This window comes from Protomyctophum parallelum (genome assembly GCF_964188405.1).
Source record: "Protomyctophum parallelum genome assembly, chromosome: 19".
NCBI classification, from domain to species: Eukaryota; Metazoa; Chordata; class Actinopteri; order Myctophiformes; family Myctophidae; genus Protomyctophum; species Protomyctophum parallelum.
The window spans coordinates 11,619,146-11,639,625 of NC_139717.1; the positions used below are offsets into that span (position 1 = coordinate 11,619,146).

A 20,480-nucleotide genomic window follows, 5' to 3' on the forward strand; every position below is an offset into this window, starting at 1 on the left:
TTGGGGGACGAACATTCCGCGAAAATAGCCCATCTACAAGCTAACACGTTGTGAGCTTGTAGATTGGATATTTTCAGCGTATAGATGTGGTGTGGAGGGGAAAAGGGGGGGGGGGGGTAATATAGCTCAGCTAGAGTTTAAGTTTTAACCAAAGAAAAACAGCTTACAATAGGCTAACGTACTGATGATACGTCCTCAACTCTGACCTGCATGTTTTTGAAGAGGTTATCTGATCCGTGGAATCCTCCGGTGCAGTACTTGATTTCCTTTGGCTGGCTGAGGACGACACAGAACAGAATAAACACACTGTGAATGGAAAGAGAGAGAGAGAGAGAGAGAGAGAGCATGTGTATGTGTGTGTGTACACGTGCGTGCATGTCTAACACTGGACTTCTGTCCCTCCCGTTCCTAAAGAATCCTGGCCAAGCGTTCTAGTCTATTCACCATCATTTCCTTTCCTCTTCTCTGCACCTCACCCCCTAGCACTCACCTCTCAACCTCACCCCCTAGCACTGTTCTCTGCACCTCACCCCCTAGCACTCACCTCTCAACCTCACCCCCTAGCACTGTTCTCTGCACCTCACCCCCTAGCACTCACCTCTCAACCCCACCCCCTAGCACTGTTCTCTGCACCTCACCCCCTAGCACTCACCTCTCAACCCCACCCCCTAGCACTGTTCTCTGCACCTCACCCCCTAGCACTCACCTCTCAACCCCACCCCCTAGCACTGTTCTCTGCACCTCACCCCCTAGCACTCACCTCTCAACCCCACCCCCTAGCACTGTTATCTGCACCTCACCCCCTAGCACTCACCTCTCAACCCCACCCCCTAGCACTGTTCTCTGCACCTCACCCCCTAGCACTCACCTCTCAACCTCACCCCCTAGCACTGTTCTCTGCACCTCACCCCCTAGCACTCACCTCTCAACCTCACCCCCTAGCACTGTTCTCTGCACCTCACCCCCTAGCACTCACCTCTCAACCCCACCCCCTAGCACTGTTCTCTGCACCTCACCCCCTAGCACTCACCTCTCAACCTCACCCCCTAGCACTGTTCTCTGCACCTCACCCCCTAGCACTCACCTCTCAACCTCACCCCCTAGCACTGTTCTCTGCACCTCACCCCCTAGCACTCACCTCTCAACCCCACCCCCTAGCACTGTTCTCTGCACCCCACCCCCTAGCACTCACCTCTCAACCTCACCCCCTAGCACTGTTCTCTGCACCTCACCCCCTAGCACTCACCTCTCAACCCCACCCCCTAGCACTGTTCTCTGCACCTCAGCCCCTAGCACTCTTCTCTCCACCTCACCCTCTCCACCTCCACCTCACCACCTAGCACTCTTCTCTCCGCCTCACCACCTAGCACTCGTCTCTTATCTCTCCACCTCACCCCCTAGCACTCATCTCTTCTCTCCCCACCTCACGCCCTATACTAGCACTCACCTCTTCTCAGTGGTGGAAAATGTACTTAAAGGACCCCTTCACCACTTTTCAACCCATCTTTATATTTTCAACCCATCTTCATATAATTGGTCCGATAAAATACCACCTGTCCACCAGTGACATCATCGATGGGGAATCCAAGCTAATAGAAACTGCAGGCTTTCTATTCCTAAAAAGGTGCAATGTGATAATAGATGCCATCGTTCTCACGATAATAAAATCACACTCGTGTGAAGTGAGTGGTGCAACTCTGTGTGGGGGTTAGGGGGTGGGGCGAAAGTTCCAGACCCACAGGAACGCACCCAGGGTGCCGGCTCGATTCCGGCGAGCCACCCCGCGTCCGAAATGTTTGAGAAATGACAGAGTTACCGTGTGGGGGTCCCTCTACTGTACTGTACTGTCACTGTACTGTACTGGCACACCCGAAAATCATATATACAGTTAATATGTATGTGTGTGTGTGTGTGTGTTAGGTTGCGCACAGGTGGTGAAAAACAGCCATGCTGTTTTCGTGCTCATACCCACCCACCCACCCACCCAGCCAGCTACCCAGCCACCCATACACTCCTTAGCTCCGTAAGGGAGTGGTTGCACCACTCATCTAACTATATTAAAAAGAAAATCTTATTAAAAAAGAAACTGTCACTAGAAGATGGGTTTCTGAACTGCCCACAGCATGTTGATCTATGACACAGTAAAAATAATTGTGCAATTTTATCATGAACATTAGTGAGGACAATTACTGTACAGTATCAATACTGCAGTATAGAAATACTCTACAAGTGAAAGTCCGGAATTCAAAATGTTCTCGAGTAAAAGCACAAAAGTATTGGCATCAAAATGTACTTAAAATACCAAAAGTACTAATTATACAGAATGTCCCGTTTCAAGTTTTCAAATCTTTGAAAAACAAAGCAGATCCACAAGCCCACAATGCATCACATCACTTACAGAGCGGCCTGCCAGCCCGGCTTCATGTACAGGTGGCCCCTCTCGATGCGCACGTTGTTGGCGAAGTGCATGCGCTTGGGGAGGTTCTCTTTGAGGTAAGGCCTCATTGGCTGGTCGGGGATCCTGCACTTCAGAACACAGGGCAGACAGGAGGGGAGAATCAACACGCCGCACACGGAGGGAATGTGTCGTTTGATGGAGAGGTCAAGCAGGCAGATAATTTGTCATTCCTCTTAACAATGCAAACGTCAACAAGGGTTATGTGACATACCGACAGATTCTTCACCAGGCCCTCATAGTCGACTGCATGGAGGAAGAGGAACACACACACACACACACACACACACACACACACACACACACACACACACACACACACACACACACACACACACACACACACACACACACACACACACACACACACACACACACACACACACACACACACACACACACACACACACACACACACACACACACACACACACACACACACACACACACACACACACACACACACACAATGAGAAGATAAGGAAAAGCATTGTTTTAGTTACAGCCACGCTGATAATAATGAATAATGTCACCTTGTGAATTACACGGGAAGTGCAGTAGGACATTATCAAGGGGAACTCACAGGAGAAGAAGTTTTCGGGAAGGCGCTTGGGTCTGATTCGAGCGGCGGGGCCTTGGATGACCACAAAGTCATCAATGTTGTCCTGATAGGTCGACACGTACGCTGCTTTTTTACACGAGGCCTCCTCCATGCCTGCAATACCATAACCACAATATTAACACTGGTTCCCAAACACTGGGTTGCAGACACATTTTTATGGGTCCCTTTATTTTTGGTTTCCTTTAAATTATTATTATTTTAAAACATATAAAAAAAATGGTTTTTCGTGAATTAATAACAAATTCAATTATGTTTTCAGTAATTTCATGAATAAATAAATAAAAAATCTAAGGAATTAGGAAACAAATGTAAGGAAGTAGAAATAGTCAATCTTTACAATCTCATAATGTGGTGTGTTGTGAGCTTGTAGATCAGCTATTTTCACTAGTTTGGGTTCCAGAATCCAGGCAAACATCCAATTTCTCTTTTGGGTCTTGAGCTAAAAAGTTTGGGAACCACTGAACTAGAATAATCACACTCGGTAGAATGCATACTGTACCTCCAGAGAGACAGGTTTCTTGTTTAGAAACACTACTGGGTAGATATTTTAAGACCCCGTATCAGGAAAAATACAAAGGGGATGATAGGCCGTGCTGGAGGCAGTGTGGGGCAAAGAAAGCCAACCACTTCCACATTTTCTGGGGGTGCCCCAAGTTGGGGGTGTTTTGGAACAATATTCACAAATCACTGTGTTCAGTATTTAATACTCCAATACCTTTTAACTTCACAACCTTGTACCTGGGCCACATTGAATGTCTTAACCAGTCGAGATACACAAAGCTACTGCAGGTGCTCTTGGCAGCCAGCAAAAAGTCAATAACAAGAAGATCCCCAATCACACCCACAATGGACGATTGGCATGGAATAGTCCTGGATATTTTCAAAATGGAAAAATTAACATACATGTTAAGAACTAGATTAGACAATTTCTACCAAATTTGGAACAACTGGATAGTGCACATTGCCCCTCTGAGAGCGGACTTTGTGTGATCTCACTGGTCCTTTGCCTGCTTTACGATTGTAGAAAATGTTTAAGACACCTCTCCTTCTCTCATGGCCGAAGACCAAAGCTGTATTGTTTTTGTCCCCCTCAGCAATAGTGTATATACTTTCGTTTTTTTTTGTTGGTTGTTGTTGTTTTTTTGTCTGTCTTTTTCTGCCCACTCTTTTCTTTTTGTCCTCCTGAAATGTTACAATCCGAAGTGATATTGCCCTGTTTGTCCCTGTTTAAGTGTGGACTTGATGTCATATGAAAAAGGATTACGGTATACAGAGACATTGGAGTTGGAGCCACATGGAGGGGGGGAAAAAAAAGAAAAAAATCTTGGGAATTGCTCGTGTGTCATATGTGAAAATGCTATCTGTAATGTACTGCTCTTTCCAAATAAAACAAATTATATAAAAAAAAAAGAAACACTACTGGGTGTGCGGCGCGCATTCCGAGGTTAGAATTGCTTTATGGAACACACACAGTTGATTAGACTATAAATCAAATCAGCTGTTGGGTGATTACAGTCAGCTAGAGCACTGGCTGTCAAACCATGTCAAATTGATATTTATTTGACCACAGGCCCCCCGCTTGAAAATATTTTACATGTCCTTTCCCAGGAAAGGACATGTATCTACAATAATCAAGATTCGTCGACTTTTTTCGTTTCCTTCTGAAAATAGTCCATCTACAAGCATGCAACAGTGAGTGGCATGATCATGTGACCTCAAGTACAAGTCTGTCTCACACAGGCGGTAAAAATTCGCTAGCTAGCGAAGCCAATAATACGGAGGTCATTAAAACGCTGATTCCCCTACTCTGGCTGCAAAATAATAATTATAATATATATATATATATATATATATATATAATATAATTATGCATAATAATAATAATTGGAGGCAATGGTGTCTTGATCGTGACTTACAAGTTTTATTAGTTTCAAGTCTTCTTCCCATAATAGTGGGTGGCAAAAGCAATACTTTTCAGGACCGGAAATTCCAAAATGGTAGTTTTTAATTTGCTGATGTAGTGGCTTCAAATGGTCTAGGGTCTCACACTAGAAGGTCAGTGTTCATTTTGTCAACTAAAACTATGTCTACTAACTATTTTCCCTGACGAAAAGTAAATAAAAACTAAACTATGGTGACTAAAACTAAAAACAAAATATATTGACAATTTTGTCAAGAAATCTAAACTAGACTAAGGTAGGGACTAGTGGAGGAGAGATCCAGTAGAACTATAAGACATGTCATTTTATGTTTGGTTGTGCTCTGAAAATAGCATATCGACAAGCCTACAATGCTTCACTGCGACATGTTGTGAGCTTGTAGATCGGCAAAGTGTAAAATCAGCCAAGGCCTGCCAAAATAAGTTTTTGTCGACAAAAGATATCGACTGTAGATTTAGTCTAGACTTTTCAGATGACTAAAACTAAATGTCATGTTATTCAAAAGACTGAATTAACACTGGGAGGAGTGCTTCTTCAGTATAGTAGCACAGGAATCCATCTATTAGCGGGGATGGGCATGTGTAGACTTGGAAGAGTGTTTGCGGTTAGCCGCAGTTAATCATGGCGTGACATCATATTTATACAAATTAGATTGCACATCATCATAAGTCGACCAAAAAAACCATGTAATTACGGAAAGAGCCTGCAAGGTGAACAACGTTTAAATAAAGTTTAAATAACAGTCATCTGTATTGGAAATGTGTTCCACTGTGTCTTGAGCAAAAACGTTCCTCTGTTTTAAAAGCCTATCCATTGAAAACTATTTTTTAACTAAACTGTGGGTTTGTAGTTTTCAAAAGCAGTCTTTAGCCCTTTTGCGTGTGGCTCGCTTTGAAGTGCATATTTATAGATTTCTTGGCTAGCTTGGATATTTCATACGTTGATCCAACTGGATGAAGTTAATTCGGCACTGTGGTTCTGGGCTGAGTAGGGTGAAGGGTAGTTCAGCTGTTACTACTAATAGTGAGTCATCATGCCACTGTGCTGAGAAAAAGCAGCATGTGTCCCATAGAATAAAGCATACTGCTGACTGTTGCTTTCAAAAACAGAATGATACATATGGCCCAATCACGTATACACGTTATAACACAATGAATGACACCTGAATTCCCCTCAGGATCAATAAAGGTCTGTCTCTGTCGCTCTCTATGTCTATCTGGAACAATTACGGATGGTATATAGCTCTTGAAAAGTCAGTTTTTCAATCCTGAAAAGTAATCATTTTGTACATAAGGCTTCTACCCGACAGAGAGACAATTATATTATGTCATTCTTCATGTCGATCAGTCCTAAACTGTTGGTGGTATATTTTCATAATAGACGGGTAACATGTAGTCATGTACCCGTCCAATCCCTAATCTCTGGAAACACTATGCAACTGTCAAGAATCTCAAGATATATTATGCCGGTTCCACTTTACCAATGACAAACGATTATCTAACAGCTTCAAAGTTTCATGGTGATCCGTCCATTTAAGTTATGCTGCAAACAAACCTATTCTGTGGTCGGAGGCAATAAACTTTATTTATAAGGTACATTAAAGAACCAGTGAAAACATGTGGTTATACTTGTAGTGGGGGAAAATAGCCTTGGTCACATAACAGAATGATCATCAAGTGAAACGCGTGACATGGCACCTATAATTCATGCCATACATCAGAGAGCAATCAGAGACCATGGGAACTTGGGAAATTCCAGTGTACTATCATTTCAGCAAACGTAACTCAAAACAAGAGCACCACATCTGTGGTTACACTGAGCTTGACCTCGAGTGCAGAGTGCTGATATGAAAACCTTTTCAAGCTGCCTTGGTACTGAACCCCTGGAGTTTCAACCAAACCAGATCCCAGCCAAAGGCTAATGTCATATAGGACCTGTCAGAGATGGACAAGTAAACAATTGCAAATTATGTGACAACCAGAGATGTGTAGAGAGAGAGTGCCGCCAATGAGGGGGAAGAAAACGTGATCCATGCAGTGCTGGAGAATGACAAGCTCGAGTTTTAAATACTACATTGTTTTCAATGAGGGCAGCGCAAATATCAGTAAGTTTAGGTATGTGTGCAACATGACAAATGTTTTAAAGTATTGTACAGTGACAACTAAAGTCTCTGTAATGTTTGTTATACCATTACAGAAAAACGATCTAAAATAAAGTGATTTAAGATCATTAAAGCTGGGCTGTTGCCGCACCCAGCTGCAGGATTGCAGAAACTCTTAATGTGCTCTTTCGAGACGTCAATATATACTGCAAACATAACCTGTGATATGACTTCTTTCATTTGGCAAATCAATAATTTTGATAATTTAAAGGTCACAGTCAGTCACAGTCAGACTGGCCCCATGGAGTGAACGGAGTTGTCTCAACTCTCAACTGAATAGCTCTGAGCCCAAGACTGAAGAATCCAGCTGTTTGGGGATTTTGGAACCATAGCCATTTAGCAAAAAAGGCAGATATATGGTACAATATCACAATGCATTACAACACATCACGTTTTGGAGCTTGAAGATCGTTCACTTTTAAATTAAGTGATTTGGTGTGTAGAGGGGAAAAATGAGGGGAACAGGTACAGACCCCTGAAGTATAAAGCAATTTAAACTCTCTATACCAATTTAGTAGTCAAGTACATTTTTCAGGAATGACAAACTTCTACAACCTGTCTAACGGTACACTCATAACAGAGCGTAGAGTAATGGGGTGCGTTTGGAAATATGCTCTGAGAATGTTCTCTGATTTCAGAGCGCTCTGGTATCGATATCCTGGATAGTATACCGTATTTATATTTTAAAAAGTATATCTGAAATGTGTCCTCAACGGTAAAACCAACTGTGGAAAAACCTGTGTGTTGTCCTTGACCACAGCCTCATCTTTGGAAAGCACATTAGCAATGACACTAAAATACCGTTTTATCACCCGAGAAACGTTGCAAGAGTCAGACCTTCCTCTCTCCCTAGAGGATGCCAAGAAACTGACTCATGCCTTTTTATTATCAATCAGGTTACTGTAACACCTTACACAGGCTTGCCTAAGAAAGCCACTGAGCGGCTGCAACTCATTCAGAATGCAGCATTCAGAATCCTAACCAACACCAGGAATAGGGACCACATTATCCCTGTTCTTGCATCCTTGCACTGGATCCCTGTGAAGTTCAGGATAGATTTTAAAGGTTTTTTTACTTGTATTTAAAGTGTTGAATGGTTTAGCACCTTCCTATTTGTCGGATTCCCTGCAATAGTATGTCCCAGGCCGCCCGATAGGTCACTCGGTGATGGACGGCTAACTGAGATATCGACAAATGGCAAGACACGGTGAAGCTGCCAAACTAGTGGAGGGAAGATCTACAGACGCACAACGTAGCATGTAGATAGGCTATTTTCACTACTTCATAGTTTTTTTTATTAATGGAATTTCTGAGATGCTTTTGTTTGTTTTAAAATGTTGTTTTTAATCTTTTGAAATATGTATATATTCTTTAAATGTAGGAAAAGTAAATGGGATTTTTACCCGAGTCGTGACCCATACAAATTGGTCCGCGACCTACAAATGGGTCCCAGTTCTAGAGCAGAGGTTCCCAACCACCCGTACGTGGACCGGTGCCAGTCCGTGGTACGCAAGAAGGGAATCCCAAGTTTTCCCGACCGTGAAAAATGGTAAATGGCAAATGGTGCATTTATATAGCGCCTTTATCCAAGGCGCTTTACATAGATTGTGCATCAATTGACCCAATTCACCCATTCACACACATAGTAGTCATAAACCGATGGCGGCGGAAACCATGCAAGGCACCAACCAGCACATCAGGAGCAATTTGGAGTCTTGCTCAAGGACACTTTGACACTAACGCTGGGAGAGTCCGGGTTCGAACTGGCAACGTTGCGGTTACCATCCAGCCACTCTACCCCTGAGCCACCACCACCGAGGTATATGAAAAACCTTGTGTCACCAGGATTTTCCAAACATCGGCGAAAAGTGACAGAGAATGTCCATCTTACTGTGTTTGCTACATAGCACTCACTGAGGTTAAGTTGACATCAGTTGACTCTTCTGGGAAACCGAGAAGTCAGGGTCCAATACACAGATAACGATGCATTATCACTGACTCCCACTCAACTCTCTCACCGTTGTCTGCCTGTTTCTCCCTTTCCTCAGTAACTCTCTCCCCCCCACCCCCCCCCCCACCCCCCCCCCCCCCCCCCCCTGCATCCTAAACACTCATGTATCAAAAGATGATGTAACCCAGGTAAAGTAATGCGTCACTCTGCATCCTGTTTGCCGGAACGTCGGTTCAATAAAAACATCTTGCATCGTGAGTCGACTACGAGTTGCGCGGCCTCTTTCCCTTTTTTTCAAGTTTTATCTCCCGTGGTCAGCACCTCCCCCACTACTGGTGTGCACTCCTACCTCTTTGTTTTGTTCTGTCACTCTGCATGTTTAACTAAAGTTTTACACATGTCCAAAATCATTTCTAAAAGACATTTTTCTTTAATTATACTATCCTTGTTGATATAACGCCTATAGGTCAATGATATAACACTAAGTTGATATAATATTACTGTATATCAGCGAGTAGGCTACTTGAAGCCAGTCGCTGTGTTTTGGTATGATGATCCGTGACCCCCATCACCACCCCCATGCCGGTCTGCAAACATTTTATGAACTGTCAGCCGGTCTGTGGTAATAGAAAGGTTGGGAACCCCTGCTCTAGAGTGCCAAACAAGCTGCAACCTTCCTCCATTGTTCAGACGCTCTTGACAGCGTGTGCTCCGAGTGCTCCCAGAACACTTTTCTCTGAACTTTCTAACAGCGACACTTCGACCTCAGATTTTCCGAGCGAACCACAAGATCACCCGTGAGCGCTCTCTGGCGCTGTTAGAGCATATTTCCAAAAGCAAAGAAGAATCAAGCGTTGTTTTTTGGCGATCTGGTGGCCACTGTTCCCACATGCAGGACTCCCTTCTGGTTTCACAGCCCCATGAATTATTTGGGAGCGCATGTTGACGGGGTCTGAACTCCCCTAGATGTACAGTGCAGCGCGTAGAGCCAGGGCCGGCTGCTACAGTGACTTTAAATTAATAACCAGTCTTCCAAATTACAACGCCGATGGAGGTCGTAAATTACAAGGATAGACGAACATCGCCCTGAGCCACATTTACTGTATCTCAAGTTCTCAACTCATCGATGCATATGCCTAATTACAGGACCAGACATATGGCCTGCAGATGTCCTGGTATCTCCCTCTCTGCCCCATCCAGCACAGCAAAGCCAGATTTATACTTTATACAGGACAATAGCTGATCTACAAGCCATTTTACATCTGCGGAAAATATGTACAGTACATCTGCAGAGTTTGGAGATTGGCTATTTTCCGCACGAGCTCGACACCCGCACGCAACTACAGTAAGTATAACTCAGCCTTAACGCTTCTACCCCACTGAGCTGGCTCATACCACATAAGCCTCACTAAGGCCCTCACTAGACCTGCCGTCTCAGTCTGGTATGCGCGTCCCCCTGTCCCCCGGGAAGTTCGGGAACAGGTGTATGTCAAATAGTGGAAGCTGACACTTGTGACACTTAACTGAGTAAACGGTGGGACAGTCCCTCTAAGGCACCGGGGTGAAAAATGATCCAAAAGCTCTTGGCGACCGAACAGGGAAGCCTTGGCTCACCTAGAACCAACCAGGGTTTTTTTTACAATGGGAAGAAAAAAAAACGCCAGTGACATTAAACAGCTCGATTTCAGGAAAGCCCAGCGAGTGGGGCAAGTGAGGACACCCATTTTTTCTTTGCTCTTTTCCTTCCCTGCAAACTAAATGAGGTCATTTCCTATTCATACTGTTCTCATTAAGGCCTTTTGTGGTCGGTGTTAATTTTTTAGGGAAAACATATCCAAACTTTGATTTTCTTTTTTGTTTTTAAATCAGTTCCGTCTGGGCGTGTTCGTGCATCATTTTACAAAGTAAATTCTGTGTTTATTTTCCAAATAAAAGCTGCTGCCTGTAAACATATCACTGCTCCCCGTCACAACCTATAACCTTGATGTTAGCAGCTAGTGCGCAGAGTTTGAAGCTGCAACCATGGGACTTAGTACAAGTAAGACGCGCAAACGCGTGAAGCGAACGCAGCTCGTGTGTGTGTGGTTGTGTGTGTGTGTGCTACAGCTGCGCCCTGTGTGTGTGTGTGTGTGTGTGTGTGTGCGTGCGTGCGTGCCACAGCTGCGCCCTCTGGTGGCGGGCCGGTGGTGTAACAGCGTGACACCACACAGCGTGACACACACACACACAGACACTCAGCCCCTGCTGTCATAGTAAGTGGCTCACTGCGTTCGCAATAATATTTGCCTCTGAGATGTAGTGGAGTAAGAAGTAAAAGTTAAAATTGGAAAATACTCAAGTAAAGTAAAAATACCTCAATACTTAAGTAAATGTATACTTCCACCACTGCGTACAGCCTGTATGTATGTTTTTAAAGGTGACTCTCACCGTGGTCGGAGAGCACCAGCATGTTGACACAGCGGTGCAGGTCCCTCTGTTTGAGTCCGTCCATCAACATCCCCAACAACCTGTCCACGTTCAGCAAGGCCTCGATCACCTGCAAACACCAACAACATATCAGCAACACCACCTCAGTCCAGGATATCTTCATATGTCATCTTTTCATGCTTTTTTGTGAACGAATATTTCTTATGAATATTATTTAACCATTTAAAACTAGTCCTTACCCGTTCGAATATATGAACACCAAATGATGTTGTGGGTAATGTGATTTAATAGATCATATTGTTGATGTATATATTCTGACGTGTAATCAGTCTGGTCTCAGAGGCACAGACAACGGAAATATATCCTTCCTGGACTACATGTTGTCTCAGTAAGACAACCCTCCCCCTATCCACAAGGATCAGTGCACCAAAGCATTATGGGAATTGTTGGAAGTGAGCCCAGTGTCCATGTCCATTTGAAATACTAAAACACCCACATAAAACCCCCCAGGAAAGTGTTTCTTGTCTCCCAAACATCATTCAAATAAGATCTGGTTGCAAAAGGGGTGAAGTATCCTTTTAAATATCTTGTGAGTTGCAGCTTAAAAATCACTCGTAGAATTATTTTTTGCTTGTCCTCATTCAGACACTGTAAACTGGACAGACACTTTGTGGGGTTTATTCATTAACCCTGTCATTAACAAACAGAATCTGGTTTGACCAAATTAACCTTGGGCCGAGGGACAAAATCAAATCAAATCAAATTTTATTTATAGAGCACATTTTCAAAGACCAGGAGGCCAACCAAAGTGCTGTACAGGAAACATGACACAAGTAACATAGTAAAACAAAATCACAGCAACACAAAAAGTACACAGGTTAATTAGGTCAAACATTGAAAGCCAGGGAGAAGAAATATGAGTAAAGACTTAAAGGCCTCTAAGGAGGGAGCAGACTTAATATGAAGGGGCAGACAGTTCCAGACAACACATACAAAACACTGTTGACTTGCTGTAGACTTCCCCTAAAATACACAGAACCTTCCAATATTACATTCCTGTCGCTGTCAGGTACAGTACAGTAGGAAACCTTGTGTGCAGTTTCTCTTCAGGAAATAGTATATGTTCACCTGCCGTTCACCTGCCGTCGGCATGGAACAAGCTCCCACTGTACCTTCGTCAGGCAGCCTCTGTAGACATTTTTAAAGCTCAGCTCAAGACCCACTTCTACAACATTGCCTTTAATTGATCTTGTATTTTTTATTTTTCATGTCCTCACTGTACTGCATTACTGCTTGTTTTTTTTTTTATGTCGTTGCCTTGCTTTTCTTTTATTCTCCATTGTTCTGTAAAGCACTTTGAGCTGCATTTCATGTCATGAAAGGTGCTATACAAATAAAGTTTTATTATTATTATTATTATTATAATGATTTGCCCAAAACAGGGATGCCAGGTTGAAAGTGATTACGAGTCCATGCAATGCATGTTAGCCATTCACACTTCCCTCAAATCTCATGGTTAATATATGACACACTCAACATGTTCCCCTGTGCTTGTGTTAAATTCTGTTACGTAACGTTGGTCTAACCTGGCTGCTCGTCGGCCCGTAGCGATGGCCTGCGGCATCTGGCTCCTCGAGGTACAGAGTGTAGAAGTCGGGCCTGAAGTTACAAAAGAAACAAATTGGTTAGAGTCGTTAGACGATGCATCCCTATGGACTGGAAACGCGTTATCATTACATAATGTTTACTTTTACACACACTACACCAGCTCAGTGGCCTTCTGCTTAGAGCAGTGGTTCTCAAACATCTTTGGTTCGGGTCAACCTTGTAAATAATCCACGATTTGGACTTTGGGGTTCAATCCCTGGCCAAGCCATACCAAAGACTATAGAAATAGTACAAACATGGAGTAATCCTGGTCTCTATACTGCCTCCCTCTGGTCAGCTGGGGCACTTGATGGAGGGGAAAGGAACTGGTTGGAATAACGTGTTCCTTCCACGTCCTGCTCCCGGGGAAACTCCCCTGTCAAGTGGCCTGCTCACTCCTCCTCAAGCATGAGCTCAGTTCGGGACTCTCCCCAGGTTGGGAGAGTAGCGCCCAGGATTACAATTTAGGCATTGGCACGAGGCGGAAAACATTAATGGGTTACAAAATTGTGGGATAAAAATGTAAGTAAAACTAAATGAATAAATAAAAATACAAAGTACACATACTAGTATCATGTTCAAGGGTGCAAATACATCATGTGACATACTAGCATCATGTTCAGGGGTGTAACTATATCATAACATACTAGTGCCATGTCCTGGAGGTGCAATCTCACGCTAAACTACTTACTAATATTTAACCACTTACAACATAATACTGTTCTTAGTTGAGCGGGGTCCCCTCCGGCTCTATTGGTCCCTTTCCTTTTTTCCCCTCTACACCACATTTCTTTGCTAAAACTAATCTATACGCAAGCTCAAAACGCACTGTCTGCAACACATTCTGAGCTTGCAGATAGCGCTAGGCTATTTGTCTTCGCCAGAATAGATATGATTAACAGTTTCCGTGCCTTGAATGGATTACTCCAGGTTAATGTCGCTGCCGTATCGGACATACCCGCCTTTTGTTTTATGTGTTTAATCCGCCGTAATGTAATGAATCAAAAGAAAATCCGTCTTCGTAGCGGAGTATGAGACTGGATGCCTTCGCTGAGATGACAAAACCGGAAATCGTCACATGCTGTGGGCTGCTAGGGCTTCTGGGAAATTGAGGCCAATGGAAATGCATTGGGTGCAACGCCTCATTGAAACCAATCTTGTGTGCGTCTTCCGCGTGCACCAAGATGGTGGATGCTACACACAGATCATAACAAACCACGGGAGCTTTTTTTGATGGATTTTCGCGGATTAAAAGCCCAAATAATTCAGCGTATGCTCTAAAGGTAATACAACAATCTCGGCAGTGAAGGGGGGTTGATTAAAATGCGGGTTAATCGTAAAAAACAGTCAAACTGTTAAATTGCAACTATTGCCTAAAGAATAGTTTTTGTGCTACTATTTGAGTAAGGCTGATGGCTATAGAACAAGAATGCTAATACATGATAATAATGAAAAGTAAGCAATACCTTTCTCCCTCAGGTAGACTGAGCCATTCCAACAACGTTGCAATTCTCTTCTCAAATGGAACACTCCTGTGAAAACAGAATGAAATCATGTTATGAATACACGTCATGTTATGCGTCATGTTATGCGCCATGTTATGAACACAGAATCAATTGTTTTATGGTCACGGATTACTTGATTCTATAGGCTTAGAAATAATCAATATAAATATTTTTGGAAATCTCTATGGGAAAAATGAATGGGGTCTGGAACGATGGCACCAGAAAACGGCCGCCAGTGCTATGCTCCATTAGGCTAAAAGGATAACACATAAAAGACCTGGAGACTTGCATTCCATTGTGGTCCTACAGTATATATATATACACATGTCTCTCACCTGTCATATTTCTTGTAGTAAGTAGGGAACCTGCCATTGACAGCTACATCTGAACCTGGCCAGAAGAATGTGGCCGTCTTCAGGTTGTTGTCCATGGCTGTAAGCCAGACCTGAGAGGAGAGGAGAGGTAGCTTTAAATAATGTAATGGTAAAATCAGACACATTGTGCTACTACAGTACAGCGAATGCTACGGTATGCCATTCCTCACAGTGACACTGTTTAACCACTTAACCCTGATATACTTTGTTGACTGGAGTCCCCTAGGGCTCTATACTTGGCCCCCTGTGTTTCCCCCCCAATTCTACTGAATGTTTGCCCCATTATAGGCACACTATGGTCCATATGGTTAATCCATTACAGTTTAAGTCACAGCCTCACATGCAGTCAAGTCTGCGTACAAGTATGTTTTATTCCGGAGTGTATCAGCATGTGATGGAAGGTGTCGTGTATTTCTCCCTTCTGAAGAACAATAACGGCGTACAGCAAAACAGAAAAACCGAGGCAGGTCCAGATGAAATGGGTTTAAAGTAGACTTCTTTATTTGCAGCAAAAGACGGTCCACGGTCGAGACAAACACAAAGGAATCACAAAACACGGACCCTTGGGACCTCTGGATGAGAACACACAGCACTCGTTTAGCCAAAAGTGAGCACCGGACCAGAAGAGACCCTTTCTCCTCCAACTCTGACCTTAAATATCATGACTGGGTCTCTCCTCTCCACCGGACATACAGCGGGCGTTTCCTGACTTTTGACCAATGATATCTGAGATCTAGCTCTTTCCGGTTAGAGAGAGGCGGGACCCGGTCATGTGAGCAGGGGGAACAAAGGCCTGTCCTATTTTAACCCTTGGACTACCAATCCCAATTTTTTTGTTTGGGTAACAAATTGGCATATTTTTAATTCATCATTTTCACATTAATAGAAAGATCTGGTGGTTTGAACAGATGTTTTTTTTTTTTTTTTTTTCATTGCTAGTGTATTCTCTCGAATTGCCACCAGATGGCGGGAACGCACCATTATGCTGATTTTGGCCAAAATAGACGAATCTTCCTAAGTCACTTCCGGTTCAACGATCGACAACATCCGGTAGTATTTTGACCCTAGTCACTAGCTTGGCTGGTCCGGATTGCTAAGCTAATGCTATATTTTTCATAACTAAGTCAAATTAACCTCAAATCAACCCCAAAACATCGCAAAATATCAATTTTTTTACAGCGACGCACATAGAGACGGCGCGCGTGCAAGATAGCGCACGATCACGTGGATTTCGGCCGTTTTTTGGTAAATTACATCCAACATTAGGGATATTAGCGAAAAAATACTAATTTTTGCTCCGTTGAACCCTAGATAACTGACATTTATTGACATTCCGTTAATTCCGTGAACGGGAGGTTTGTATTTTTTAGCAATAATCCGTTTTTTCCGTTAATTGTAGCCCAGGGGTTAACTGGAGTTTCTAACTTTTAGAATAAAACAGATGAATGATGAATTGCAGATCTAATGAATACATAGTTAAAACATAACAGAAACTAGATGAAAACTGAACAGACTCTTATGAACATAGTTTGCACAACTAAAAATGGAACTGAACAGACTATATTTAAGAAATGAATTAAAACCGTTCAACCCAGTACCGAACACTATCTTATAGCACATTTTAAATCAGTACAAATTGCACTCACTATTAATAGTTATAGCGTCTCTCATTATTCTATACTGACAGATTGTTAAAGGTCATTCTTTAAAATGTGGAACAGTTACTCAGTGAAAGTCAGTGACAAAGAGTGACCAACTGGTCACCTGGAAGATTCCGGAGCCCCACCCCAGGGGTTTTAATTAGAACAATAGATGTGAAGTGTAAACATTCCTGTCTCTGAGAATTGAGGAGTCTTCAGACAATGATGAGACATTCTACTAACTTAGCCTAGTAATTATGGTTTCATTTATACGGAATTATACGACAAAGGGTAGTTCCAAAATGGTGTTTTCTTGGTCTGAATAACCACTAAAGCCCTACACTGTATATACTGTACTGTACACTAGCACATTGTCGTATGACAAATGGGAACAACAGCAGATCTACAAGCTCACAAACATTGTGACAGAAAGGTTTTGCCCTAAAATAGGGACGCTGGGTTAATATGGTTAACATTTATATAATTTGTATTAAATACCGGTAGTTAAATTGTGATATAATCAAACATGAATATCAGACATTCTATACATTTTCCAAAGGGAAATGCATGTATTTTTACATTTCAGTCTGATCATAAGAAGGGATAAAACATAAAAATGAACGACCAGACCAGAGGGGAGGGATATCAAAAGTCTCCTGAGAAAGCGGTATGTCAGTCAGTGAGGAACGTGGGGCTCGGGGGGCTGTCACAGAGTTGAAGAATGAGATTTAAGAGGCCTCTCTCTGACTCAAATGTAAAAACCACAGAGTGTCTAAACAAGCACAAAGCCGCAGCCTTCGCAGGCTGTCATCTTGCACAAGCCCCAATCCGTAATTACACTGAGAGGCCCTGCTCTGTTTGCAGGGATAGTCATGGACGAGGAGGCATCGCTGTCAACGAGACAAGTGTCTCCCGCCATTCATAGAGAGCAAATTACAGCGTGCAGGACTACATGATCAGAGCACAATAACTACTGTTTCCCCCCGCCGACAGTATAATTCATCATTTATCTCTCAAACTTGTGACTTGTCCCGTGTGTCAAGCCGCGGGTTCTCTCCGTGGCCTTTGGCGTGTTGCGAACGTTGCAGAGAGTTTGTTTCACACCACGAAGACGGGGGGAATAAAAAGAACAAATAGGATACCGTCGATGTTGGGTGGAGACCTAGTATGTCCAAATCCATTACTTGAGAGAAAATAACCTGTGTTCTAATGGAGTTATTATTTATTCACAAATCGTTAATACTTTTTAGTGGTTAAATATTTATAAAAACCCACAGACACATTTAACCACTTTCACACGTTTGTGTGATAAAATAGGGCTTTCATTTAAACATACAGCATTATGGATGAAATAAGAAGTGATACAAGGTTTTCTGGCCGACAATAATATTATGCATCGTCACTTTCTAAGACTTGTTCAAAGCTGTAAAATAATGATAATAAGCAAATGGTGCATTTTATATAGCACTTCTATCCAAAGCGCCTTACTGTACCTTACTGTACATAGATTACATTCTCTCATACTCATATACACACACACACACACACACACACACACACTCATAAACTGATGGCAGAGGAAACCATGCAAGGCACCAACCTGCACATCGGGAGCAATTAGGGGTTCAGCGTCTTTGCTCAAGGATACTTCGGCACCAACTCTGGGGAAGCCCGGGATCGAACTGGTAACCTCACAGTTCCCATCTGGCTGCTCTACCGGCCACTAGTACTGCCGCCCCACAAACAATGTCTCACTGCTGCATTAAGAGGTCAAGCACAATACTAACATTTTACTGAACAGCTGTTTGCACCACTTATTTCCCCCCTCCCCAATTTAGTCATTATGTCAATTCATCCTTCACCCTTCAAATCCCTCCCTAGAACAGCAAACTATACTGTAGGTGCTTTCAGCACCAGAGAAAATACAAGAAGCGTATGGAACCTACTGTACAAGTCTAAATGCTGATAACAAGCCAAAAACACAAGAGGAGAGATGTCGGACAAGGATTAATCGGTGTGGAAGGCCTCACTCACATCTCAATCCATCAACGTTCAACAACAACTCCCTCTCTTTTTCTCTCTCCTTCCTCACACCTAAGGAAAAGGACGCCTGCGAGCGCAGCAGTCCCACGAGCCCTGGCACACACAGCGTTCTCCGATTACCTCACTCTGTTTTTGTCAGATTGGCACTGAAATCTTCACAGTCTACAGGAGTTACATAGGGCTACTGTATGTATCCAATAAGAAAATACACCTCTAAACTTTCCACGTTCCATATGCACACCACTTCGATGTAGGGGGACAAAGCTGCAAGCATGTGCTCTTGCGCGCACACACACGCACGCACGCTACAACGTGTTGAGAGCTTGTAGATCAGCTATTACGCAAACACTCACTCACACTAACACTCACTCACTCTCAAACACACCCGGTGACGTCCGTGACTCGCAGATTTCCCGTGGAATTAAATCTTCATCTGCTTATCTGGAGTCGGGTGGCAGGGTTAACAGTTCCAGCAGAGAGTTCCAGACTTCCCTTTCCTGTGCCAAATTAGCCCTTCCATACTTGGGAATCCTGAGGTATTCCAAGGCCATCATGGAGATATGATGGCCCCCACTCTTCCCAGTGGGACGTGCCCCAAGGACCTCACTATGGGCATATGCCCAGGAAGCATCCGTACTAGATGCAACCTTAACTGACTCCTTTACACATAAAGGAGCAGTGGCTCTACTCAGAGTCTGAAAACTTGAAACCTACTGTATATGCATCGTTTATTTGAAGAACCGTGGACAGATACCACTGGTTTAAACAACATTAGGAAGCAAGCCCATAAGCAACTACACTTTAGAAACAAGCCCCCCCCCCCAGAAAACACAACCTGCAACTAGCAACTTTACAGAAAAACAAGCCCAAAGTCGCTTAATAAGCAGACATGACTACTACACTGATAGCACGGAATAGCATGTTACACTTTAATGTGCTATCCCTCCCAGTTCTGCTCCCTGCTGAACACACACACCCTGTTTTTGGTGCGCCCGGATAAGCTGGAGGTGCTGGGCAGGAACTTTACCCCTGCGTCACCTGTTCACCCCTGTTTTGCACAACTTTAACAGTTTACACCTGTCAATCGCCAGGCTTTCAACATGGTGGCAGAGCACTAAGCCCTGGTTGTCACCATGACAGATAATCCTGTTATTTTAGGACTGCTGCTAAGTGGTGTCTCTCATTTACACAAGAAACTGATATCCGGCCTAATATTTCTTTTTTTAGCATGCACAATATATTTGAAATTGTCGGTGCCCGTTATCCGACTTTGCCTGTGCTCATTTCTCTTTTCTCGCGACTATATTTTCTAATTGCAAATCAGTCTAGCATTCACACTTTTACACCTGTGTGACGTGACACTGAACCTGAAGCAGAAGTTTAAGCAACAGTGCGGTCATGATGAGTGTGTGATCTTACAGGCTCCCCCTGGTACCACTTTGGGTTGAACTTCTCTTCGTTTTTCAGGCTGAACCAGGCGTCCCGAGTCACGTCGTACATCTTGTTGTCCACGATCCCATGAGACTCTGGATATAAACCCTGCACAGCACGCACACACGCACACACACACACACAAAGTGAAGGTGTTGTATACACACCGACAACGGCAGCTAGACAGTGTCAATTGACTAACAAAGGCTTATTATTAAACCTTTTATCTTCTCAGTGTGTTATGTGGCAGCCACAGGATTACCCAGCTTTTGTTGAAAGAAACC

General features: G+C 43.4%; 1 protein-coding gene across 1 annotated transcript in view; it reads right to left on the reverse strand.

The window, feature by feature from the left end:
• Positions 1–20,480, reverse strand: part of enpp1 (ectonucleotide pyrophosphatase/phosphodiesterase 1) — a 74,426-nt gene that overhangs the window by 24,397 nt on the left and 29,549 nt on the right. The window contains exons 8-16 of the mRNA XM_083789912.1: positions 20,185–20,304; positions 15,044–15,153; positions 14,670–14,735; positions 13,143–13,215; positions 11,557–11,665; positions 3,039–3,170; positions 2,670–2,701; positions 2,399–2,526; positions 207–276 (exon numbers count right to left, since the gene is read on the reverse strand). Coding sequence (XP_083646038.1) covers positions 207–276; positions 2,399–2,526; positions 2,670–2,701; positions 3,039–3,170; positions 11,557–11,665; positions 13,143–13,215; positions 14,670–14,735; positions 15,044–15,153; positions 20,185–20,304 — 840 coding nt within the window. The remainder of the gene's footprint in view (positions 1–206; positions 277–2,398; positions 2,527–2,669; positions 2,702–3,038; positions 3,171–11,556; positions 11,666–13,142; positions 13,216–14,669; positions 14,736–15,043; positions 15,154–20,184; positions 20,305–20,480) is intronic.